This window comes from Corvus hawaiiensis, chromosome 18 (assembly GCF_020740725.1).
Source record: "Corvus hawaiiensis isolate bCorHaw1 chromosome 18, bCorHaw1.pri.cur, whole genome shotgun sequence".
Lineage (NCBI taxonomy): Eukaryota > Metazoa > Chordata > Aves > Passeriformes > Corvidae > Corvus > Corvus hawaiiensis.
In genome coordinates, this window is record NC_063230.1 from 5,517,799 (window position 1) to 5,542,641 (window position 24,843).

General features: G+C 44.7%; 2 protein-coding genes across 19 annotated transcripts in view; both read left to right on the forward strand.

Annotated features, from left to right (window-relative positions):
• The window catches only part of DEPDC5 (DEP domain containing 5, GATOR1 subcomplex subunit), a 41,152-nt gene extending 28,968 nt beyond the window's left edge, over positions 1-12,184 (forward strand). For 10 of the 14 annotated variants that reach the window (XM_048322348.1, XM_048322353.1, XM_048322351.1 and 7 more), the window contains 10 exons: positions 236-387; positions 1,153-1,230; positions 1,667-1,799; positions 2,620-2,728; positions 3,006-3,230; positions 7,079-7,248; positions 8,205-8,376; positions 9,410-9,470; positions 10,536-10,618; positions 11,397-12,184. In XM_048322348.1, coding sequence (XP_048178305.1) covers positions 236-387; positions 1,153-1,230; positions 1,667-1,799; positions 2,620-2,728; positions 3,006-3,230; positions 7,079-7,248; positions 8,205-8,376; positions 9,410-9,470; positions 10,536-10,618; positions 11,397-11,692 — 1,479 coding nt within the window. In that variant the 3' untranslated portion in view covers positions 11,693-12,184. Of the gene's footprint in view, positions 1-235; positions 398-1,152; positions 1,231-1,666; positions 1,800-2,619; positions 2,729-3,005; positions 3,248-7,078; positions 7,249-8,204; positions 8,377-9,409; positions 9,471-10,535; positions 10,619-11,396 lie in introns of those variants that run through there. The other 4 variants (XM_048322352.1, XM_048322354.1, XM_048322360.1 and 1 more) reach the window with 4 other exon arrangements.
• Positions 12,185-12,347: 163 nt separating this feature from the next.
• Positions 12,348-24,416, forward strand: ANHX (anomalous homeobox). 5 transcript variants are annotated; one of them, XM_048322365.1, is made up of 10 exons: positions 12,348-12,513; positions 13,792-14,065; positions 14,685-14,809; positions 15,026-15,149; positions 16,045-16,231; positions 16,708-16,840; positions 17,091-17,392; positions 18,095-18,242; positions 21,547-21,634; positions 23,497-24,416. In XM_048322365.1, the coding sequence occupies exons 1-10, from the start codon at positions 12,473-12,475 to the stop codon at positions 23,587-23,589; spliced, it is 1,515 nt and encodes a 504-aa protein (XP_048178322.1). In that variant the 5' UTR covers positions 12,348-12,472; the 3' UTR covers positions 23,590-24,416. The 5 variants fall into 5 exon arrangements, with proteins under 5 accessions (XP_048178322.1, XP_048178323.1, XP_048178325.1 ...); XM_048322366.1 differs by having other exon boundaries at positions 18,098-18,242; XM_048322368.1 differs by lacking the exon at positions 18,095-18,242.
• Positions 24,417-24,843: the final 427 nt, after the last annotated feature.

The window sequence follows — 24,843 nt, forward strand, 5'->3', positions numbered from 1 at the left end:
CAGGTTGGTGATCCTCGTCTTTATTTGGGTCTGAATTTGTTGTTTGTCAGGAGCTCTGTAGTGATGACAAAATAAGACTGAATTTATCCCTTCTGCATATGCTTGTGCTTCCTTAGAGTATTGCTTGTTGCTGACTAACTTGGGGTGAGACACAGATCATGTAGGGAGGGGAGAAGATGGGAAATGGATTACATTATGCATTTCATAGAGATGTTGCTGTATTTACTCCTCACAGGTCTCTATCGATCAATCAGTTCCTGCAACCTCAGATGGCAACATGTTGATAACCATGGGGCAGGTCCCTGACAGGGGCAGCACCCAGGCCCTGGGAAGCACCCAGAATGTTGCAGACCTGGGATACAACACAGCTGGTGCTGCAGAGGGCAGGTAGGAAAGGCACAGCAGTGCTGTACTGCAGAGCTGTTCAGTTACAGCCCCTTTCTGGTGTCAGGGAATGGGCACTTAAACAGGAACCTGAGAACAGGCTGTGCTGTGCCTGTCGGCACGAGCAGGCACTTGTCACAAGACCGTACTGCAGCATTTCCATGTGCAGAGAGAGTGGTAGTAAAATAAGCCCTGCAACCCAGTTTTCCAGAATTAAATGAACACAAGGCCTGATTTCTCCACCACAAGAAGGGCTTCATTCCTGAAGAAATGAAGAAATACCATTTCTGAAATCTGCTAGTAGGAAACCAGGCTTTGAATTGACATCTTCAGTCTGTTTTGGCAAGGGGGGGGGGCCCTGCAGGTCTACTTGGATCAAGTAGGTTGATGAAATCCAAGAGGTTCTAACCTGGAAGTGAGACACCGGGAAGGAAGCAATATTGAAAATAAACTTTATTAGCACCTGTTTCCTGTGGTTGTATATTAGAGTAAAAAAAAAAATTAGCCAACTTCAAAATGTTTGCTCTCAGTTGCTCCTGAGTACAGCTGTATGTGACACAGTGTGCATTGGGTCCATATAGCAATGTCCTGGTGACCTCAGGGGGGAAGTGCACATCTGATGCTTTTAGATGTCCTTCTTGAAATGAAAAAGGAAATAAATGTGGCAAAGTCATTCTTGAGAAGAGAGACCAGTTTTCCTAAATGTACATATTTGAACAAATCTGGCAGCTTCCTTGATTTTTGAACGTGCTTGCGTTTACTGTCCAGCTCTCAGCAGTGTTCAACAAGTGCTCTGACTTCCTCCTCCACTTTGGTAGAGATTCTTGAAGCCATGAAACACCCCACGTAAGTTTTTAATATAAATGTGCTTAACATTTGATGAGATGTTTTGTAAGAGGACATGAGAAGTGGAGTCACTCAAAGGAGAGCCTCATGTCAGCTGTTGAAGAGTTTTAAACTTCCTTTTGTGATTCAGTTCCAGACTCTCCAATAAGGAATTGTATAGAAATTGAGGTATGAGCAAAGACTTCAATTATTAGAGTCCCAGAACCTTGTCAAATCAAGAATTCCCAGTAAGTCACTAAAGTGCTGTCAATGACAACTCTTCATCTTGTTACCAAAAGCCAATGATACATCACTCCAGGGGCCTTATGCATTTCTTGTCCTGTATTTTATCCTCCCCCCCGCTTTTTTTCTTTCACCCAGCAGTGATTTTTGTCTTTGTTACTTAAAAGAGCTCTCAATCAGCCTGCGTTAACACGTGTGACTTGCTGTGATTCAGCACAGGGATCCAGCTGCTCTCTGAACAGAAGGGGCTCTCCCCGTACTGCTTCATCAGTGCAGAAGTTGTGCACTGGCTGGTGAATAATGTGGAAGGGGTGCAAACCCAGGCCATGGCCATTGACATAATGCAGGTAAGGAAACTATCCAGGGGCATGTGGAGGGCCAGAAATGCCTCACTCTGTGAAGAATGCAAAGTTTTAGAGCAAAGCGTAGCAATAATTTCTGTTACTTATTAAAATCCTCTTATGGATGAATATTGAAAGCAGTGCTCAACAGAATATGAAGTAATGATGGCATTTTTTGGATTCCCTATCACAAAACAGCAACATATTCTTCAGTAGTAATATGTATTTTTTTCTGCTTACATGATGATGGTTCTGTTTATAGCCTCCAATTAGCTGGTACTTACCGAGTACTCTGCCTTGTATTGGAATTGAGGCACTAGGCAGTGATTTGGTTTTCCTTTCTAGTAATTAGTTAATGAAGTGGTACTAAAACCAGCATATGACCTTTCTGTTATGGTTGCTGAAGCAGACACACTTTATGGAGGAACACTGCTTGTATTCATCAAGGGATTTTTCTATATTGAACTATGTCAGGGGCAGAAAGTTGGAAATGTTCTGGAGTTCATTACTCTGCTGGGATCTCATATCAATTAACAGAAAACTTAGAATGTTTCCAAACTCTTACCATCTATAAATCCATTTATAAAACCAGAGCAGGGTATGGGAGGAAGACAGACATCTGTGGAAAGGTCAAACACAATCTCTCAGGGAGATAGAAATTGTTACGTTTACTGAGTATCGAGATAACTTTGCTGGTATTCTTGTTAGGCACATACCTGGACAAAAAGATGTCAAGAAAAAGATGTTCTCTAAAAACCTTTTTATGTAACTGGAAGTGTGATTTCTTTTTTATCATGTTTGCTCTGTTCTCTCTTTTCTTGTTCAGAAAATGCTAGAAGAGCAGCTTATTGTCCATGCATCTGGAGAAGCTTTACGAACCTTTATTTATGGCTTTTATTTTTACAAGATTGTTGTGGACAAAGAACCAGACCGAGGTCAGCATTGTTATTACAAGATTTTCCCTTTGCATAATTACTAGGCTGTTCCTGATTCTTAGGGGTGCTGCAGCAGGAATGCATTTTGGGAGCAACCAAAAACACTGATCTCAAGAGAGTCTGAGAAATTTGGCCTTTTTAATTAAAAAAAAAAAAAAAAAAGAATTGCAGAAAACACAAAGTAATTTTTATCCTGCCTCTTTTTCATCAAGAACTACTTTTCTCTCTGAGTCTTGAGGACTTGTTTCTAACTGGAATTGCCCTTTCCCTTGTGCAGTGGGGCTGCAGCAGCCTGCCATGTGGCACACGGCTGCCATGGATGACTTCTCCACCTTCCAGAGGAAATGGTTTGAGGTGGCCTTTGTGGCAGAAGAGCTCCTGCACTCAGAAATCCCGGCGTTCTTCCTGCCCTGGCTGCCCAGCCGCCCAGCCTCCTATGCAAGTAGGCACAGTTCCTTTAGCCGCAGTTTCGGAGGACGGAGCCAGGCAGCTGCACTCTTAGGTAGATGCACAGCACAGGTGACAGCTGGGGAAGTTCAAGGGAATAGTTTGAAAGGGGAAGAGCAGCCAGCCAAGGGTATGATCTCACGTGGACCAGCAATAGAGCTGCAAATTTCATGCTGGCCTTACAGTGTCTTGCACGTGGATTCATTCTCATATGCTGGAGGTGTGTTTCACTGGCTGGGCAGGTAACTTTTACTTCAGAGTACTGGAATACAATAAAAAATATTTCTTAAAATATTGCTTCTTCCTGAACCTCTAGAATTTAGGGAGGAAGATACTTTGTCTCCTTGCAGGCGCAGAGAGACTCTTCACAACTTGTAAGGAGTATCGAGGGATAAGTTGTGAGAACAGCAAAGCAACCAAACTGTTCTTAAAATTACATGTCTAATTGCTTCCTAGGGGCAAAAGCCACAGTGAGGTTCAGATGTGTTAGAAGTTTTCTGTGATGTGCTAGAGGCTTTTTAACTAATCTGAACCAGGCTCTGTACATTAGTGAGTCTGTGAAGCCCAGCTGCAGATGATCCCTGTGGTATGGAAGCAGTAGGAAGATCTTGCTGCTAGGCGGGATACCATTAGTATCTAATGTTCTCTAACGTGTGGAGAATAACACTGACTGCCTCTAACAGCCCGTGAAACACACTGGCTGCATGACTGACCCTGTTGCTTTGTCAGCTTCTTGTATTTCTAGGCCAGCCTGAGTCACTTGCTTTTGTTCCTCTTTCCTTGTTTAAGAGAAAAATCATTGCTATGGAACTGCAACTTCAGGTTTATTTAGATGCATCTGTTAAAGGCCTAGCAATGAAGGATAAAATGAAAAATTTTGCTGTTCTCCTGTTGTGTATATTTGATCTTCTGAAGAGAAGTGCCTTACTGCTGGTGTAGTATCTCTTAAACCTGAAGTCACAGTACTACTTGCGTATTTCTGAGAGCCTTGTTTGAAGCGGAACAGCATCAGAAATGGGAAAACATTAAGGATAGGAAGTCTGAACTAATGGTTAATTCCCTGAAGCCAACATATGCCGGTTATTTTCCCTGTCACATGATAAATCTGTTGCCTTGGCTGGTATCCAACCTCATTAGCTCAGTGGCTGGCCAAAGCCGAAGCCTGAACGTAGGCTGGCATGAAAGTATTGTGGAGGCTGGAGGCACTTGGGCCAGATCCTGTTCGTGGTTTGATCTGTTAGGCAATATTTAGCCTGAGAAAACCAGTTCACGTTCCTCTGTCTGTGCTCTGTTGTGAGGTGAGAAGACTGATGGCCTGCACCCATGGGGGTGAGTAGAAGTATGCCTCAGTGTCCCCCTCACCTTGCATTTAACACCAGCCAGGAAAACAGTGTATTCCTGCAGCATGTGGAGTATTACACACCTGAGTAGCTCTCCTTTTTCTTTTCAGTTGGGATTATGTCCATTTTACTCTTTAACTAATTTGCAGCCCTTGAATGAGTGATAAATGCTTTCAGATTCCAGACTCTCGTGCAGTCTGGATTTTCCAGGAATTACAGTTTCTTGTAGAAAAGTTGGGTGTGGAAGGTTTTTCCTGCAAAGGAACTGATTTAAATGATGTTTCTGTGCTGTCCCTCTTCTAAACAGTATTCAAAAAAAAAAAAACTTGAGCCGTTCATCTGAGGCAAAGAGCTTTACTAAACCCAGATGACCCCTGGTCCACGTGACTTCATTTGTTCCTCTCTTGGTCTTGATTTGGTTGTGGTTTTTATTTCTTCCCCTCCCCACCTTCCCTAAATGTCAGGCTGTGACATAAAATTGCATGCAAGTATTGGGAGCTCTGGAACAAGCTCCATGTATCTCTCAAATCTTTATCCCTCCCAATTCCCCAATCACTTGCCCAGTGACTGTCCCCCTTCCCAGTGGAAGTCTGACCTGTGACACAGCTAATCTTGTCCCTTTGATTTATAGCAATGCATGCACTAGCAATTGTAGTCATATATGTAGTGGAGTCTGTGACTGGAGAATAACCTGCCTGCTCCTCTCCGATTTGTTCAGCAAATCATTAGTTAAATACTCAATAGTACAAGACAATTGGGAAGCAGGTGAGTCCTCTTAAAGTCTGACCTATGGAAGCCAGAGTTTATTCTATTAAAACAAGTTGGTTTTAATCAGAAGCTTCTGAATTCAGACACGTGGACATTTCTCTTCAGTGTTTAATGTATTTTTGATTAGCTCACCTGGTTGGACTGTGTTCCTCTGGCTTTGCCTGCAAGCTGTAGCTGCAGACAAGGTAGAGAGAGACAGTCCAGCCCTAGCAGGGAGTCTGCACTCTCTGGGAAAAGGAACAGTCTCAGGGAGCTCATTCTTCACAGTGTTCTAGTTTGGGCACACTGGGCTGTCGTGTTATTACTGACCTCTTGGCTAATGACCGACACCTACCTGACTGAGCTGCTTTGGTTTCACAGCTTCCAGGATGCTGTTTTCCAACACACTTTGTTACAAATTTGGCACCGTAACCTCCTGACCACAAACATTGTATTCACAATATCCCAAAAGAGCCAGAAAAAGAAGCTCTTTTTCAACAACACGTGTTGGTCTGTCTGACTACCAGATCAACTCAGAAACTGCAGATGACAAATCTCCCAAAGACAAAAATGTGTCTTATTTATGAAACAAAACTGGGTGATGTTCTTTCATTTTTGTTGTGGTTTTTTTTTTTTCATGTTCTGCGCTGCAGTAATAGCATATAAAGGATTTCCTTACAACCTTGAAAATGCCTCCAGCTAACTTGCATTAGAAGTGAAGGTGGGAACTTTCCATCTACCTCGAGGAAAGATTTAAATTTTTTTTTTAAAAACCATCAAGCCATCAAATTATAAGATGAGTTAAAAGCTGACCCTATAAAGGGTTGCACATTTACGTCAGCAAGAAATAACAACACCCATGCCTCATGCATGCAATAATAAAAAAGGCAGTTTTCCCATAGAAGCCTTGCAGCCCATTGTTTTATGTCAATTTTTAACATTACAGAAATGTTAAATTATGTATTTGTCTAAAGAAAAGTTGAAAGTGATGATGTGTTTCATAGCAGGACTTTGGTCTCCAAGTCAGGAGATCTGGGTTCTGTCCCTGGCCTTGCAGTCCTCTGTGTGACACCAGCCAGGTCACTTCCACTGCTGTGCTTCTCTTCCTCTCTTGCCTGATACCTGGGAGGGTTTCTGTCACCAGGATGCTGGGGTGTGGGGCACAAAGGGAGCTGGATCTTGGGCACTATCCCAGCACTTATTGCAAAGCACTAGGAGGTATTGCAGTGGTCAGAATGCTGCTGCATGTCTTGGCTGACTCTTCGTGCTTTTACGGAAAGTGTTGGATGTGCACTTTTAACGATGCGGTAATGTGGGATATTGATACGGGATTAAAGAAACAGGAAGTTTAACTTCTAATGTCCTTTAGCTGTGGAAAGTCCTGGAATGCTCCTGCCCTGTGTAACAGCACCCTGTTGTGATTTCTGGTGGAGGCATATAGAAATATTTGGAATGTTTTGGGCGTGAAGAAGCTGGTGTTATCTAGCCATGCTTAATTATGGCACCAGTTGCCTGTTGATTAACTGCTGGACTCTTGGTTCTCTCTCCTTATTGCAGCTGAAATGTCTTTTGACTGCTTGGGGAGGTGATTCTGTAGCACATACCCCTGACATGAGAAATACTTCAGGATTTTTGTCTTTTGTGACCTGGATGAGCGGCATTCTGGGACTATTCTGCTAGCCCAAAAATATCTGGGGAGGAATGGGAGAACAAATTAATTTCAAATGGCTTATCTTGGTTCTTCTGTTCTCTTCATCCTGTCTCCCATCTTCTCTTTAATGCCTCTTCTAAACACCCCTGTCCCTTGGCTGCACAGCTGCCACAGTGCCCGAGCAGCGCACGGTGACGCTGGACGTGGATGTGAACAACCGCACGGACCGGCTGGAGTGGTGCAGTTGTTATTACCATGGCAATTTCTCCCTCAATGCTGCCTTTGAAATCAAGTTACACTGGATGGCAGTGACTGCAGCTGTTCTTTTTGAGATGGTGAGATCCTGGTGTTCTGGACAGCCACAGAAATGCCTGTCTGGCCTCTGTATCCCTTGGACAACTGGGGACATTGTATTAGGAAGTATTAGGGAGAGAGACAGTGGCTTGCATCTGCCCTTATTTCCATAAGTAATTTTCCTGGTGGTTGTTAGTGTTGCTGCATCTGGTCAGCATTTATCACACCATCTATAGTCATTCTGTCTGCAGGAGAGTGTTCTGCTTTTAGTGGGTTTTATGCACAGAATGCAGAGATCAGTACAGGTCAAGGTGATAAATTTAAGTCCCCCTTAGGCAAATTTTAAGCCCTGAGCCAGGTCTTTGGAAAAAAATCTGTTTCTCATTACATTCCTTCTATCCCCAAACCTTAAAACTTTAAATCTCAGTGGAATTGCTTTCATAACAGAGCTTTTCCAGGCAATGTGTTCTTCCTGTTCAGCAATGTTTTAGGGTTTTTTCCAACTTACTGAAGACATTTTTGAATTGAAAACATCTCACTTTTTAATTTTTAGATTAATTTTTTAGATTTGATTTTTAGATTTTTGGTTTTCCCTGGTGTAGCTTCTGTAAAACTCAAATTATTTAACACCAGGTTTTACCCCACCCAGCCGGACAGCACTAGGTAGTTGGTTTGGCTTTTATTTAAAATCGATTGCACTGTTCCAGTAAAGCAGAAGCCACTGGTGATAAGTAGGCTGAATCAGTTCCTGAAAAATGTCCTATTTTAAAGTGCTTTCTGATTGATGGGGCACTTCAGAAAAGGAAATCCTGATGTCTTGTGCTTGTACTGCTTTGCTTGCAAGGACGTTGGTGTGCTTGCCATGCAGAGCAAGCTGAGCCTTTGGAGAATTGAGCATGTCTGATCTATTCTTGGGGAATGAGTTGCTCTTAGGCACGTAAGTGCCCTTCGTCAGTTGGCATATGTGCTATGATTCATTGTTTGAATTTCTTCTCAGGTTCAGGGTTGGCATCGGAAAGCCACCTCCTGTGGGTTCCTGCTGGTCCCAGTCCTGGAAGGCCCCTTTGCTTTGCCCAGTTACTTGTACGGGGACCCACTTCGAGCTCAGTTGTTCATCCCACTCAATGTGAGCTGCTTGCTGAAGGAGGGGAGTGAGCATTTGTTTGATGGTAAGAAATGCACTTTGATACTTTGTGCAAACAGGTCACTGCTGGTATGTAGCTGGTATAAAGAAGCTCATTTACAAGCCAGCTTTAGGGGACTGAAGGAGCTGTTTTTACAGGTCAGCAGCCTCCTCGGGAAGGAGGTGCTGGAGGGAAGCTGTGCTGGCAGGCTGATTGTGTGTGGGGTGGGGTGGGCAGCCGGAAGCACTAACACACAGGAAAGGTGGTCTCACCTGTGATCCTTAACCTGCACACCCTTACAAGAACCCATAGCAAGTAGCTGGTGTGTTTGATATAGACTCTTGTGTCTGTTTTGCTCATAGACCCACAGCTGCTCTGCATTTGTATCCTCCATTTGTTTATTTTCCCCCTCCCTAAGACTGGGCTTTCACCACTGCCATCCTTTTTTTGTTGTTGCCATGGTTACTTTAATGGTTACAGTGTTTGCACATGAGATTAAGCACGAGAAACTGCAATCTCCTTTTCTGCAATGTGACCTTGCCCTTTCCAGTGAGTTGTGGTAAATCTCAGGTGGAAGCCCAAAGATTGGAGAACTGTCCCCATGAAGAGAAGGGCAAAATTGCGTCATGAGAAGGGACAATTAGCAAAAGGCTCTGTTTTAAAATAGTAAATATGGTATTTTCATTAACCATTGACTCAGTGTCCAGGTGTAACTGTAAAATGAATGTGACAAATCCATATGCTGTGAGGTCACCATAGCCCCACTGACTGAATTAAGTATTTTCAGAGCACTCTTGTGATACTCAGCAGCCCACTCTTCTTCCTTGCCCTCTCCCACACCCCCTTTATGTTCCTCTCCTTCATCTCAAGAGACACAAATAATAAATTCAGGGATGAGTCTGCTACTGGAGTGTACAAGACACATCTCTAAGAGACAGCTGACAGGAAAAAATGTGACTGAAAGAAATGGCTAGGGAAAAAAAAAGAGTGCACAGAAGCCTCCTGAGAAAAACTGAAGTCTTGAAAAGGAAGGTAATAAAGCTTTATTAGATAATTGTTACCTTTTTGTTTGTTTCAGGCTTTGAACCAGAAACATACTGGGACCGAATGCATCTGCTCCAGGAAGCAATAGCACACAGGTATGTCTGCAGTGGAGTGGAGTGACCAAACAGTTCCTGTCTCCCTGGATAATGTGGGATGAAGGCCTGTGCTGATCAGTCACTCCTGAGTCACTTGGGTTCTGTGCTGTCTGCCTCTCTGAAGTCTGCTTACAGACTGTTAGACTAAAATACAGCCTGCATGACTGGAGGTGGTTCTGTGGCTGCAAAGTGCAGCTGTGTAGTGTTTCAGCCCGTCACTCCTTAGGAACCATACTCTCCTCCTAAGGAGAGCCTTGCCTTTGGAAAATGCCCATTATTCTAAGTTAGAAGCAGAAAGAGTGTGAATAGATTCTTCCTGAGAAGGGGCAGTTATTTCCTTCTTGTGTATTTAGCACACTCTTGAACTGGATGACACCCTACGATTGATAATAGGCAGGAGACTGGGGTGGGACCTGTACAGAGGAGGTTGGGCCCAGTTTAAGAAGGAATTGTTGGAAACTTTGGATACTATCTAGCCTTATCCCTTTGAGTGATTGAGCTGCCAGTTTCTTTCATGATGGTGCTGCCAGGCTTTTTTTCATAACAGAGAGGGCTGCCTTTTGTAATGGACTTTAGCTTGGAAATCAGCTTTAATTAGTTTAGAAAGCAGGAGAAGAACAAGTATCCTACAAACAGCAGAGAACTGCCAGGTAAGCTGCTTGAAGTTCTGCATGGAGCGTTGCCCATCATGAAAAAACTAATGTTGCAGCTTGAAACATACCCAGGGAATTCTGTCGTGACTACTGCTCTTCCCTCCCTCGGGTGCAGCCACCCCATTTTGTCAGAGACTGCTTGGAGTTGCTGCCCTTGTTTCCAGCTCGAGTCAGGACAGGGAACAGTGTGGGGTGACAGGCTTTCACGCTGTGTCTGGCAGGGGCAGAGAATATTTGGAGAGGCTCAGCTCTCTTCATCCCTTTTCCTTTTGCCTTCAGGCCGTAAGAAAGGGATAGTGGACGGATTTCCTCTGGTGCCCCTGCCTTTGGCTAAGGAATCCTACCTGGACTTGCTCGTTTTATCTTTCTGTTTTCTTTGCTTTTTTAATTCCCCTTGTCTCTATTTCTTCAGATTTGGATTTGTACAGGATAAATATTCAGCCTCTGCATTCAACTTCCCAGCAGAGAACAAGCCCCAGTATATCCATGTCACAGGTGAGCAATATTTGGGAGGCACTGTGGCAAGGAGGAGGTTATTACAAACAAGAGAACCATTTTACATGTGTTTTGTGTTTCGTGCTAGTGATGCTGGTGCTGTTCTGTCCCTAACCAGATGAGAAGTAGGTGTGTCAGACAACACAAACCAGAAAACCGGAGGGGGCAGTATGAAAAGCACGAAGTGTTGCTGCTAATAAATGGTGTTGGTTTGAAATCTTGCTTTACAATGGCTCTGAAACTTTTCTTTCTAGAAGGAAATTTTAAAAAATAAGGCAAAGCTTATTCCAAGGTCAATGTAAATAAATGGGTACCCAGAAGCTAGAAGGAGGAAAAGGTGTTGGGAGAAGTTAGCGCTCTGTTCTTGTGCTTAAGGTCTGTGGTAGATGCATCTCTACCCATGCACACTGTGTGGGAGACAGATCAAGCATTTAGGGTCCATTTGCTGAGACATGAAAACAATGACGGGAAGACAGCATTTGGAAAATTGCAGAAGAGAATGGAAATTCATGGTAAGTTAGCAAGATGGACCAAATATCTTTGCTTCATTCTGTGCTTGTAAGAGAAAGGCAGACGAAATGCAATCCCTCCCAGTGTTGTAACATACAGGAAGAAGTAGCACATAAGAGCCAAGAGGGAAAAGTGTATCCCATTTTCTCATGCTAAAAGGCAATTAAATGAAACTCAGGCCAGTTTCCTTTTCAGAATTTAAGGAGTCAGCTACCAGTAGTAGGGACTTAGGTCTGCCTCAGATTAAAGTGCTGTCTCTTTCCTGCAGGGACAGTGTTTTTGCAGCTGCCATATTCCAAGCGGAAGTTTTCTAGTGGGCAGCAGCGGCGCCGGCGCAACTCCACCAGCTCCACCAACCAGAACATGTTCTGTGAGGAGCGCATTGGCTACAACTGGGCCTACAACACCATGCTGACCAAAACCTGGCGCTCCAGTGCCACTGGCGATGAGAAGTTCGCAGACCGGTTGCTGAAAGACTTCACAGACTTTTGCTGGAACAAAGACAGCCGGCTTGTTATGTTCTGGACTGATTGTCTGGACAAGATGCATGCTAGTGCTCCGTGAATAGGGTTGTATCTCTTAGGGAGACAGCTAGAAGCTTTACCTTGTGGCAAGGAAGTAGAAGTGAAGAGTCTCTCTGTTGGATTCATATTGAGGCTCCAAGAGGACCTGAGCAATATTGCTGTTGATATTCAACAGAATTTGATTAAGTGCTTGGAAGAGAAGAATTTGAGCTCTTGGCTTGCCAGGATCTATCACCTGACCTCAGCTTGGTTTCAAGTATCTACAGTCATTGGTTGCCAAAACTTAAGTTAGAGCAGAGATAAAAGAGGGAGAGTGCAAATGGTTTTCAAGGGCAGTTGGATTCAGCACAGTGTGATGGTATCAGCTTCCAGTCATTGGAAATGATCGGTACCATTGGCATCTGATGTGCCTGGCAGCAGCCTGCCCCTCCCCCTTCCAAGGTGTACCTGATTGTGTGAATATGTAAGATAAGATGTAAGAGATGGTTATTAAATTTTCCTACATGTAAATAAGTAAAATGCAGAAAATGAAGTGACCTGATGTTTTGTTGTAACTCCACAGCAATACAGAATTTGTGAGTAAAAGAGAGCAATTGCCAAAAGAAAATACTGCTTTCTATGTTCAGCTCAAAGTTCAGTGCTGGGGCTTTGTCTTGTAATCATCCAGGATTTTCTGTCTTCACATCTGGATCTAGAACAGTGTCACACAGCAAGAGCAGGAAGCCAGTCACTGTCTTGCAAGGCCGGCAACAAAGCCTGAGGAGAAATCAAGGGCTACTGAACGCAAGTTGCTGCTGAGGATTATGGGCAGGTTTTTAGAATGTATCTGCATGCCGCAAGAGGAAGATGCCTGCACCTCAAGTACGTAGCCTTTGTCTTTGCCGGGCCTTGGCAGGAGTTGGTTATTTAAGCACAGGTTTAGAGTGGGTCACAGCCGGCACCCAGCTGTGCCATGCGTGGAGGCTGTTGGCTCCTGCTGCGAGATGGTTCCTTATTGTTACATACCATCGAGAAACTGGAGTCAGGAGAGGACTGACACCTTCACAGTGGTGTTCAGGTGTGATTCAAGGCAAACCGTAGCTGCTTCAGTTTTTTATCCCCTAAACTGAGTCAGGATGAGTCATCTGCTTTTAGACAGCACCCACCTACAAAAAAGGTGGGTTTGACTGCATGCGTCTTCATTCAGTCGCTCTAAGTGTGTCAAAATTATCAGTCCCTGTCTGATTCCGATTAGCGACTTAAAAATACTCTCTACTATGGAAGGAACTTGCTGCCATCTATTCTACACCATTCTACATCTATTCTGCACTCCGGCAGTAGCTGTGCACGCGGCGGGTGCTCGGTCGAAGCTGTAGCGGGGGTGGGGGCGGAGTGCAGGGGCGGCCCTGGAGCCCCGCCTGGGCGGGGACTTGAAACCCGACGGCGGTTCCGCACCTGACCCCGGAGTGCCCTCGGCGCGGGGAAGCGTCTGGACCTGCACGAGGCTACGGTGAGAACAGGGACCGGGACTAGGACTGGGACCGGCTGCAGGGAGCGGGCCGGCGGGCAGGGACCGTCGTCTCGCCACGGGAGGAAGGGGACGAGGCTGCCGCGTGTCCCTGCTCCTGTACTTCGCAGCTATTTAACAGCTTTTCCCCCTTTTGGCCGGCGGGGTGGAGCTGGCCCAAGGGTGGGGTGTCCTCGCGGGGAACTTCGCCGGCCTCCTTTTCCCAGGAAAACGGGCGAGAAACAGCTCCAGCGGTGGTTTTACATTTTACGGTAACTGCGGTCTGCCCGGGCCTGTCATGTGCCATTTCGGAGAAAACCGAATTAATTTCACCTGAATGTCTCTGGACTTAATGTTTTGATAGTTTTAACCTGTAAGCGGTGGATGTAAACCCCAGAGTTAGTCTCTGAGGTTTGGGGAAAGTTTAATGTGTCTTTCTGAGCTTAGTTTTCTCAACTGCAAATCTGGTGCGTCTTTAGCTTTTCAGGGCTGCTTTAGGGCTAGTTTTATTTGAAGCGTTTTGAGGTTCTTAGGCTGCTTTTAACAGCACAGTGAATTTCTTTCCTTTTAAAAAAAGAGAAAAGCATACCATAGAAGCTAAAAATAGGAGATAAAAGAGTTTTTATCTAACCACAACTTTATGCATTGCATAGAAAAAGCTTCCAACAGGACATGATGATGAAGCAGTTCATGGCCATGTTAAAGAAGAGTGAAAATGAGCATCCCCCACCCACCAAGCTGATAGATCTAGCAGGACAGCTTTGCCGGGAGCTCCAGAGCTCGTCTCCTAGTCTGGAGAAGCTGGTTGAAGCCATGATGGGATGCAAGAACACGAGATATTTTCTCACTAACATCCATGTTGTCCGGGCTTGTGTGTCCGTTCATATCCATAATGGGCAACATGATGCAGCCTGCAGACTCCTGGAGGTAGGGATGTGTTCATCGGTTCTTCATGGAAAACATGTTAGCAAAACAGTAGTTAAAGCTGTTAGTGCAGAAGTACCCAAACTGCAGCACACGGAGCATTTCCAGCTGGCGTAAGGTAGTGGAAGGTGATAAGTGTGCATTGTTGACCTGAAACACAGGACAAAGCCTTTGCTACAGGCACTTGGTGTTAATCAGCCAAGGGGAAGAAGGTAACTGGGCGATTATGGAGTTAGCTGTAGCAGGATTTTTGTTCTCTACTGTGGTGGTTCTTGGTTTTCACAGTTTTAGGGCTCAGGACACAAAAGTCTTGGGAAGCCCAAGATTAGGGGGCTTGACAGGGTGGGAGTATATGAGGAAGGCTGGATCGTGCCACTCAAGGTGAGGAATTTTTGGCCTCTAGATCTGGTAACGTAGACCTTTTCACCAGGGAAAAAGAAGGAATTAGGCAACTCCCTGTGTACGCTGGAGACGGTACAGCAAGCCATATACTTAGATAATGCTCCCAGCTCTGTCAAACCAGTAGGAATCTCTGAGTAAAATTTCTGTTGAGGGTTTTCTCCTTGATAGGCAGTCTGAGTGACTCTCTGGGAAGGTTTGCTTACACACAGTTTTGTTTTAGTATTGCAAGGCAGAAGAGAAGGAAGAACTGGTGCAACTTTGGCATGAGATTCACTACCGGAGGGTTATGGAGAAACACCAGACAGATTTTCTGACACCACTGCAGAGGTTTCGTTGCAGGAAGAGGTACTGCATTGTGGGGAGACCAAGATTTTTTTCTCTGCTGTAGTTTTCAGAGGCAGGGGCTACAGATGCAGAGGCTGGTTTTGCACCTCAAGATGCTGCTTCTTGGAGCTTGGTTTTTCTTGGTATTTTGATCATTTGTGGCAATGTGAGAAAATTCCCATGAATGTGAATTATTCCTTTTGGGTCCTTTTTAATCCCATTTTCTCCCGTGTACAGGAATCCTCCACCTATTTCCCTTTGTCCTGAAGTTTTGAAGAATCGAAACTATTCAGAAGAAGTACGCCAGCACCTGCACAAGTTTGCTGCAGAGGTGACAGCAAATCCAGACAAGAAACAGCGGGTAGGGATATGCTAGGGATATTTCCAGTCAGGTCTCTCTGTCATGGAAAAGCAGGACTCTGTGATCAGGAGTCTATAACTGGTTTAATTTCTAAATTAAACTGGTTTAATTCTAAATGCTTGTTTTCAGAAGGCTCATTGGGGCTGGCATTCCTCATATTGGATCTTTCCCTAAAGGTTTCTTTAAAAAATCATCAGGTTCATGCTAAGTAATTTCTCTTGCTGTGGACAAAAAGTTGAGGGACAATAAATTCCTCACTGTTCTAATTTTGTAGTGATTGAGCATAGGCAGCCAAACAGCCATCACTCAGCAAAGCTCTATTACAATGATAAATAGTTCTGACTTGACTGAGTAACAGCCTGTATAAAATTGCACTTTGTTCACCAGAATACATTTTGTGCTGACTTTTCAAATGCTGGTAATTTAATGTGATAACACAATAGGCTGTGTTGGTGTATACATGGATCTACCTTCTTTGGACAGGGACAGATTTGTAATGGAAGAGATGTATGAATTAAATCAATAGTCATTGTTGATCACTACCTTGCCAGGTGAAGGCTTCAGACTTTAATGTCTACCTCTGTGAAGCTGTCATTCTGTGGGATGAGCATGATTTGGTGAGGGCATTATCTGGCGAGTACTATAGAATAGCAGTGGCTTCCCTTAGCAAACAAATTGTCTGGGTGTGCAGGGTGGAATATGTGTTTTCTATCAACTGAGTTCATAAAATGGTCTCCTCAGTCAGATCCACATAGGCCTATCGGAGACCTAGTGAGTCAATGTATCTGGGTTTGGAAGCTCTTTTGCTGGACTGCTTTTGGAAGTGAAGGGAAAAGTCTGATTATTTGGATGTGATTTTTTTCCCCTTGATTTCTCCCTGCACCTGGGTTTGCAGGAGGGGTTGGCTCGGGACATGAACCTGCAGCCAACTCAGGTCTATAATTGGTTTGCAAATTATCGACGACGTCAAAAATCTCGCCTCCTTCGTATGGAAAAGCTCAACAATTCATGTCCTGAGAGGGCATTGGCTTCCCACAGAAATGAGCCACAGGATAAAGGATCCAACACTCCACAAACTGCAGGTTTGTCCCTTCCTAATGTCTTCGGGATGTGGTCCAGAGAGGTGAAAATCAATTTTAAATTCCCTCAGGAAGGGAACAATATTGCTTCTTCAGAACAGCATCATGTGCTGATGGATCAAGTTGATGCTGGAGGACTCTGCTTCAGTGGAGTGCCTCATTGTTTGGCTCCAGGCTGTCAATCCAGAGGAGCAGACACTGCTAAGGCCTGTGCAAGGACAGGTGAAAAGAGATGCCTGGCTTTAAAAAAGCACCAAATGAAGGCAAATAGATGGGAGGCAGCAGGTTTTAGCTCTCAGATTCTGGAATCAGGGCAGTGTACTCCGGAAAACCCAGTATTTCCATGTCCTTCCACAGACAACCAAACTTCAGTCACAGGGAACAGGGGGGTTGTGCTGCGTTTGGCAGATTAGACCTGTTTTGTTGCCCTTTGGAGTAGCCATTAGTGTTGTTTCACCTGCCTGGCCTGCACCTTTCAGATGGATCTCATGTGGGCATCAGCCCTGAGCAAATGGAGATAACCCTCATGCCCTGTGAGCCAGGATGGGAGCAGTCAGCTGCACCTCTGTATAAGCCTCCTGAAGGAACGTATTTAAAGATGCTGGAATCCAGGTGATGTATGGCATCTCTACAGTGACAGTTCAGAGATGAAGCAACATTTAAACATATTCACAGAACTGACTTCCATGTCAGTTCCCAGGGGACATCACTTAGGAACCTTGCCACCACTGATGGCAATGTTCCATGTCCAGTCAGAGCAGCTCATCTCCCAGCTGTGGAGGGCAGGATTCAAAGGTTTAGCTGGGGGTCCCCTTTTGGCAAAGCAATATGTCTGGCTGATTCATTTTCTCCATCATTGCAGCTGTGTGCAGAGCTCTGAGCTGTATGAAGCTGGAACAAGCTTGGCTTTGTTCACCACTCACAGCACTGAACAACCTGTACCTTTTGGCACTGAGGCTGTGATGGAACCAGGAACCTGCTTTGGCTCTCCTGTGGTGCTGCCTGAAGAAGCAGTGAGCAGTGCTGCTGCCAGCCCCTGGCAGGGGAGCTTTGACCTGGGCTCTTATGAGTCCCTTCCCTTTGTGAATCATTGGCTGCCCATGTGGCAGGCCCCTTACAGCATCAGAGGAGTCTCTGGCTCCGTGTGGACCCCAGATGTAGAAGGTTGGTAAAACTGCACCCAGATTGTTGACCTTAAGAGTTTCCAAGCTTCTCTTCCCATTGTTGTAAACATTGTTGTAAACACTCCTGCTCACTTAAGTGTCCTGATGAAGGAGAGCAGGGCTTATTTTGAGCTTTGGAGTTTTGCTTCCATGGTAGTTCAGTGAGAAAATCTGTTGATTTAAGGTGTTGAAACAGACATTCTTACCTACTCTTTTGCCTAAACTGTAACCACTTCCATAAGATAGTGGTGCATTCCTTTTAGTGTTTCCATTGAGAGAGTCCCTCCAGGTGTTGTCTGCTCACCCTGTTGTTTGCAAGCTTCTGGGTTTTTAATGCCTGTCATCATTAAGATACTGCCTGAGAACTTCTTAACTGTGACATGGTGCTTGTCTTCAAGCACGTATTCTTACTTTCCTTTCTCTCTCTTGCTATTTTTTCTCTCTTTGTCTCCTTCCTGTCCAGTCTTGTTCAGCATTCCCACCATCTCTTTTCTTCTCCCTGTTCTTCAGAATAGGCTTGATAGGATGCATAAGTAATGTTCCACTTGTTTTTGCTGTAGGTCTGTAGAGTAGAAAGTGCTGTAACTGCGATTCACCCAGGCTCTGGTGAAGGTGGAGCAAGGAGAGAAGGAATAGCTGGGTCAGAGGTTGCAGCCATGTTATCTGTGTCTGTACTTGTTTTTAATATGAGCATTTTTTTCAGCAGGTATCAGAGTTCCCTTGAGCACAGTCTGTCAAGGTGGCTGTGTTGAAGACAGTTCAGGAAGAATCATTCAGGAGTCATATTTAGAGGATGAAAGCTTAATCCTTAGAGGAGGACAGCTAGGGACCCTGGAATCTATTCCCCACAGGTAAAGGGAGGGAAAGCACAGGGCTGCCTAAAGACAGGAATAAAAATGATGCTGTGAGTCCAGCCATGTCTTGGTGCCCTGTTGAAGAGAGTTGCAGAAATAGTGATACATCTCATTCCCAGGGACTGATTCTCCTTGTGTCCATCCTACTGGTATTTATATCTGTGCATGGGTAATGTTGTCTAAGTGTGTATGTGTGTGTGTGGCACAAAGGAGATTTGGAACCAGTCTAATCAGAAAAGATATGACCCCCTATTTTTTAGGCAGGTTCAGCTTCTGAACTATTGGCTTGGTTTTGGCAGAAAAGCATAACCTGTACTGATCCAGTGAGGGCTGGTTCTTTGGGCTGGGTTGGTAGGGCCTGTACTTAATCTTAAAATAGTTTTTATAGCTTCATGAATGACCTCATGACAAGATTATTCCATAGTGCAAGCTTTCCAAATTGGAAGACAGTAAGACAGGCACTGTTCTGTCTTTCTGTTTTCCACGTAGAACAAAGGTTTCAGATTTTCTCTGGGAATAGAGATAAATTCAGAGAATGCAAAACAAAAATTCATGCTATTTTCCATATGTTATACAACTTCCATAATGTTACATAAAAATAAACACTGCCAGACATTATGGGCTTCCTTTAATTTACTGATCTGCAAGACAGAGCAGGAGCAGCAGCCCCATTTTATAACCCTTCTGCTTGACACTGACCAGCATTTGTGCCAGCATGACACTGTCAGTATGTCAAAAAGGGAGGTAGAAGAAGCTTCATTCCTGCTTTATAGATGAGGAAGCAGAGGCACAGATGGCTTCGTGGCTTGTTGAACAACAGGTAAAGGCAGTGATTCACTGGAGATAAAGATTGGTGAGACTTTGGCCCCAGTTCCCTGCTAAAAACATTTCTGCCTTTTACCTGTTTCCCACTTGGCCTGGTGCCTTGCTCCCATTCATGTCAGACTCCTTGCTCTGAATTGCTGGGGAGAACCTAGGTCAGGCATTATAAACCTTGGGCTGTGTTTTAGGATTCACAGTTTTAAACAGTGGCTAAAGATCATGAAAGATCAGCAAGGCTTGCTGGCAATATTTTGGCTGGATTTAAAATTTCATGTTCTGACTCTGGAGTGAGCTCATTTTTATTTTTAAAATATGTTCTGCCAGTAGAAGAAATCTATGGTGAATGTCTCCTTGTTGGGTATTTCAGTGTGCCAGGAATCCACGCACCCGTTATCATATTCCTATGAGGGGCAGGACTTGCTGCTTTGTTGGCACCTTTGGTGAGGATATAGATATTTGAATCCTATTTGTAAACCCTGTTTAGTGGCCTGGTCCAGCTCCCCCCAAAACCTTGAGCTCCTCAAAATTCCATGAATGCTGTGGAACATCAATCTTTTTTCAGAAGTGAGCGATGCTTAGGCTGCAATTCCAGCAATTTCATTTTGCAGTTTCTCTCTAGAGAGCCAGGAGAGCTCATGTGGGTAGTCTTGGGTAAGGTCACTGCTCTGTCAGTGAGGATCATCTGTGTTATAAGGCAGAGCCCTCTAACAGAGTCAGTGATTAGAGAAGAGTATTGTTACCAGAGTCCTCTTGAGCACTCATGTTGCAATGAGCATCACCCTTCTGGGGTCTCAGGAGGGCAACAGATCGAACTGTAAGGCAAACGAGTGTTGCTGTCCTGGAAGGACAGGGCAGTGAAGTTATCTCGGTTTTAGAGGTAAAAATAACACAAAGAGAAGGAAATTATTTAGCCAAGATCACCTATCTGGAGTGGACTCAGTGTTATGTTCTCCTTGCTTCCTGAGCACTGGGATAGAGCTACAAGTCAGCCAAAGGACCCTTAATCTGCTTGTCTCATTTTTAAAGATGCTCACCTGGAAAGGACATGTCCTCAAAGCTTATCAGAACAATTCCTGTTGATTTCTTTCACGGGCTTTTTACAGCCGCTCCTACGCACTTGTGCTGTGTCCAAACCTCTTCTGATCTACAGGGCTGTGAGGTGGGAGTGTGAGAGGGAACCAGGCTGGAAGCTGACTGTCTCCATCTGCTTCTGCTGCCTGAGAGGAGGGTTTGATCCAGCAAGCGGACTGGAAGTCCCTGTGGGACACCAAACAGATGCTCCCCTTTACAGATAGTGGTGATGTATCCTCTTCATTCTGCAAGTCAGGACAGGTGGAATGTAGCCCAGCTAATGGTTCTTGCAGAGCAGAAATCTCGTGCCTTCCATTTCAGAAAGAAAAGCACACTGAGCTCTGTGGAGCAAGGCATTCTACATTTATGAGCCAGCATACTGATTTAGAAAATGTCAGTGCTGAGATGTTCATGGCAGCTTACAGCCTCTGCCTGCATTTTTGGGATTCCATCTCAGAGTGCTGGGAATCCTCCTGCTGTTAGGCTTTCCCCTCTGGATAACCTAGCATCCTGACACTGGCAGGCAGCAAGTCCCAAACCAACAATGAGAGGCTACTTTTTGGCATGTTGCATAACTGAATCATAGAACTCCTTGCATATCGGCATAAGTGGGCCATGAAAAACCATGAGACAAATTCTTGAGAGGGTGGGAGAGGGAGCTGAGCCCATTTGTCTTCAGGAAATGTGACTCTCTGAATGCATTCTCCAGCAGAGGAGTCCCAAGACTGGGTGCTGGAAGCTGGGGGGCATTCCAAGGAAGGGCAACTTGACACTTGCCCCGTTGCTTCTACTTTTTTCCTATACTCTGCTAGTGGGCACCTCTTGTCTGGACCTGTATGGACACTCACACCTTGGGCTATTCCTGGTGGTGGTACAGGCAGCATTGTTGGATTAGAGAGTTTTGAGTTGGTGATGATAGGAGAGAACATCCCATTCTTGAGCACTCAGTGTCTCCTACTTGACCTAGTGCCCACAGACTGATCTGTTTTGAGAGGCTGGCAGAGCCTCCAGGGGAGTTTAGATGGGGAAGGCATGTCCCCAGACTGGACTGGTGGCCTTGGAAAGCTGTAGCAGAAGCGGAGCCAATGTTATGTCTATGTCTATAGTTTTGAGAGAGACATTTTGGTAGACACCTCCTTGTTTATGGAGTGTTTTGGGGCAGAAGGAAAGTTGCAAATTGAAATATGATTCCCTGTATACTGCTCCTGGTCAGGGCTGTCTTCCCACTGCAGAGCCTGTATTTTCAGGCCATAAGAATTTTGAGAAATGGGGCAGGTGTGTAGACAACTTAACAGCTCTATCAGCTGAATAGTCTTGCCAACAGCCCCTCTTGTCCTGCTGCAAAACATTACAGTAAGTGGCAAGTAGAGCATAAATACAAATGCACTTGTATATAATTTTTTTCCAGTTCCTCTCAGACTGTGTTTGGCAAGCCTCAGTGCCCACCTGTTTCTGCACCCTGCATGGAAGAAAGCCAAGCCTTGGGACAAAGCCAGGTAAGAACATACCTAATGTTCAGAGAAAGGAGCTCTGTACACATGATCCCCTGCAGCTCTCTCAGAGATGTGAAATCTCATATCATATTTAGTATGAAACATATTTGATCTAAGCATACCTTTTGGAATCCAGTTCAGAGCAAGGTGGGCATTCCCTGGGTAACATCCAGCAGATAGTAGAAGGAAAGGTGGTTTTGTTGATTTTTTTTTTCCTACTTGAATTGCTAATCAGACCCTAATTTTACTAAATGTGTTGTTGAAATGGTGGCCAAGGGAACCTGTGCAGATCCCAAGTGTCATTTAAATTTTTAGCAATGGAGGGCTCACCTATAGAACAATCACATGAAGATGGCTGCTTAAGGTCCTCCCCTCTGAGCGGTTTTGCACAATTTGACTCTGCTCTCTCAGACCTCTTAAAATGTTTAATGTAATTTTCATTTGCAAGTCTGTGCTATTGTTGAGGAAAAGGGATTTTGCATTGTTCTGAGGTGGCTGATAGCAGTATACAGAGTAGTGTGATTATTGGCCGGGATAGAGAAGGTACTTCCATGCTGTGGGTGCAGTCTGCCTGCCTTCTGATGGGGACTTTAGGGCAGTAGAGAATAAAAGTTAGAAATCTTGTGCTTTCAAGGGGATGGGAGCACATCTCTGAATTCAATGTTACCTAAAAAGAAAGCCCTATCTAAGCTGTACATTGAGGTACTTTTTGGCATTATGTATGTTGGTCTAACAGTCAGTCAGCATCTATTGCTGTTTCCCTTGCAGTGTGAGCTGCTGGGGAAAACCTTTTCAAAAGAGATTATGAAAAGCAGGAGCCCATATCTGCTGGCATCATTATGAGAAGTGGTTGCAGCTCTGAGGGCAGTAACAGAACCTCTTTCGAGCCTCTGAAAGCATCAATATAAAGATCTGTATCTTGGAAAGTGGCCTTTTTACCAGCCATAATGTAAGCCAGACAAGAAGGAAAGCTTTGGGCATTAATAATGGATGAGCCTTTTCTAAGATTCCCAGAGCAGGCTGTCTCTAGCTAGTTTTCATCTTGCTGTTCTGCATTCTTGCACTGATTTTGCAGTGGTGAAGAAACATGACACTCAATGCACTGTGGGCTGGTGAGCAAGATACTGAGTGATGCTTGTAGATGTCAAAGGGGACATCTTCAAATCTTTGTAATAATTACTCAGTTCAAGAATTCAGAAAAGCAATTTTTTGCATATTTTAATGTGTGCTCGAGGGGAAAAGAAGAGCTTGAATGGGTAAATGATCTTACAGCCTTCTACAGATTTCCTGGGCACTTTGCTTCTTGCTGAATTAACTTGCTCTGGGCTTCTGGCAACAATATGGAGATATTTGGTTCCTATGTCTGAACCACAGAGGTGCAGATGAAAAACTTCCTTTTTCTCCACAAGACTCAGGTTTTTTTTTTGTAGCTCATACATCCCGTTAGAACCAAAATGAGAGTAAAACAAAAGCAAGCAAGCAAACAAAAATTCCAGAGCAGAGCTCCCTTGTTCAGGACATCACTTCTTTGATTATTTAGTTCTGGTCTTACCCTCTGTCAGTTACTGGCTTTTATAGGAGTCAATGCCTAGGGCAAGGCGAAGGGAATTGCTCTGCTCTGAATTCCTAGGAGTTGGATTGTGCACTGATTGTGCTTGTCACTTCTACACCCAGTGATGGATTACTCTACCTGAATTTAGAGGGGAAGAAGGTCTTTGTCTCTTCATGCACACAGCCCTGACCAGTGACATTCCCTCCCATCTCACACCTTGTGCTGCTGTCTGCCCAAAGGAGCTCTTCCACCATAAGCAACTGTGTTAAAAATCATATATAGTGAGGCTTTGGCTCCTTCCTGTGTCTTTCAGGTCCTGGAGGATCCAGTTGTTGGCTCACTAACCAATGAGATGCTCCAGGCAGCACGCCTGCTCTTTGAATTTTCTGCCAGTGGACGGATGTGACCTGCCTGCAGATACACTCCATGTGTCTGTGCTTCCCATTGCTTCCTATTTTTTCCTTTTTAATTTTTTTTAATGAAAGAGGAGTCTGACAAGGAGGTGATTAGAGTGGGGGATAAGGATGGAGGTGTTTTCAAATGGTTACAAAGTTTGATTTAGTTACAGTTTTATTAAGAATTTGCAAAGGATAGAAGAAAGGAAGGGTGCAGCGTGGACTGTAGGTTTTTCCTGGAGTAGTCTGAAACTGCACTGTCGGTGTTAAAATTATCAAGGCACTGGTTCTGTGGCAGTAACATAGATCTACCCATAGCACTGGTCAGATCCAAGTCCTTGGTTGCATCATGAAGGTAAATGAAGCTCCTGTGCTCAAAGGAGTAAAATTTGGTTACATTGCCTTGCAGTGGATGTTGGATAACTTTTTCTCAGGCTTGGAAGATAAGGTCTCAGCTAAGTGCTGGTAAAATACTGCTATTTCTTATTCCTGCCTTTCTGTTGCACTGCAGGGTGTAACTTCTGGAGTGTTCCATACTCCATAGTGCCACAGGTGACACAAACTGGAGCACAGCAGAATTTTCAGTGCTAGGGCATGCCATTGTTTTGGTGTTTAATACAAGAAGTAGCAAGGCAGGCCCTTCATGCAGGTTTAAAACTAATCCTGCAAGTTATAGGGTGGGTTTTAGGGTATTTTCCTGAAGTGTTACTGTTTTAAAAAAAATCTGTATTGCAAAATGGGTCCTCTTTCCCAAACCTCCAGCCCGGAGATACAGGGAGAAGATGCCTCTGTTACCTTTTGTTACAAAGTTTTCAAATAAAGAATTTTATTTACTGTTTCTCCAGGGTTCTTTTTTTTTTTTTTTTTTTTTTTTCAAGGTAAGGGTGTGAAGTGATAATTTTCACATGGCAATTATGTATTAAAACGCAGGACCCAGCTGCCCTGGGAACACTTGTGGGTGGTGAGAGCCTGAAGCCTCCTTTATTTTGGTGGATTTCACTAGGAATGCCCCTCTCTTGTTCGTGTTTGGAACAGCGGTGCTTGGAAGGGTCACACACGTTATCGCTTATTGCCGTCAACAGCGGGCCCGTGAGTGAATGAGGGCATTTGTGCAGGGAGCAAAGGCGCCGGGCTTGTACGGCCCGCACGAACACCCGTGAGGGACCAGCCCGCCCGGCCGTCACAGCCCCGGCCACCGCCCGCCCGCGCTCCTCCGCTCGGGGCCGTTCCCGTCGCCCGCCACCGCTTCCCCATTGGCCCTCGGG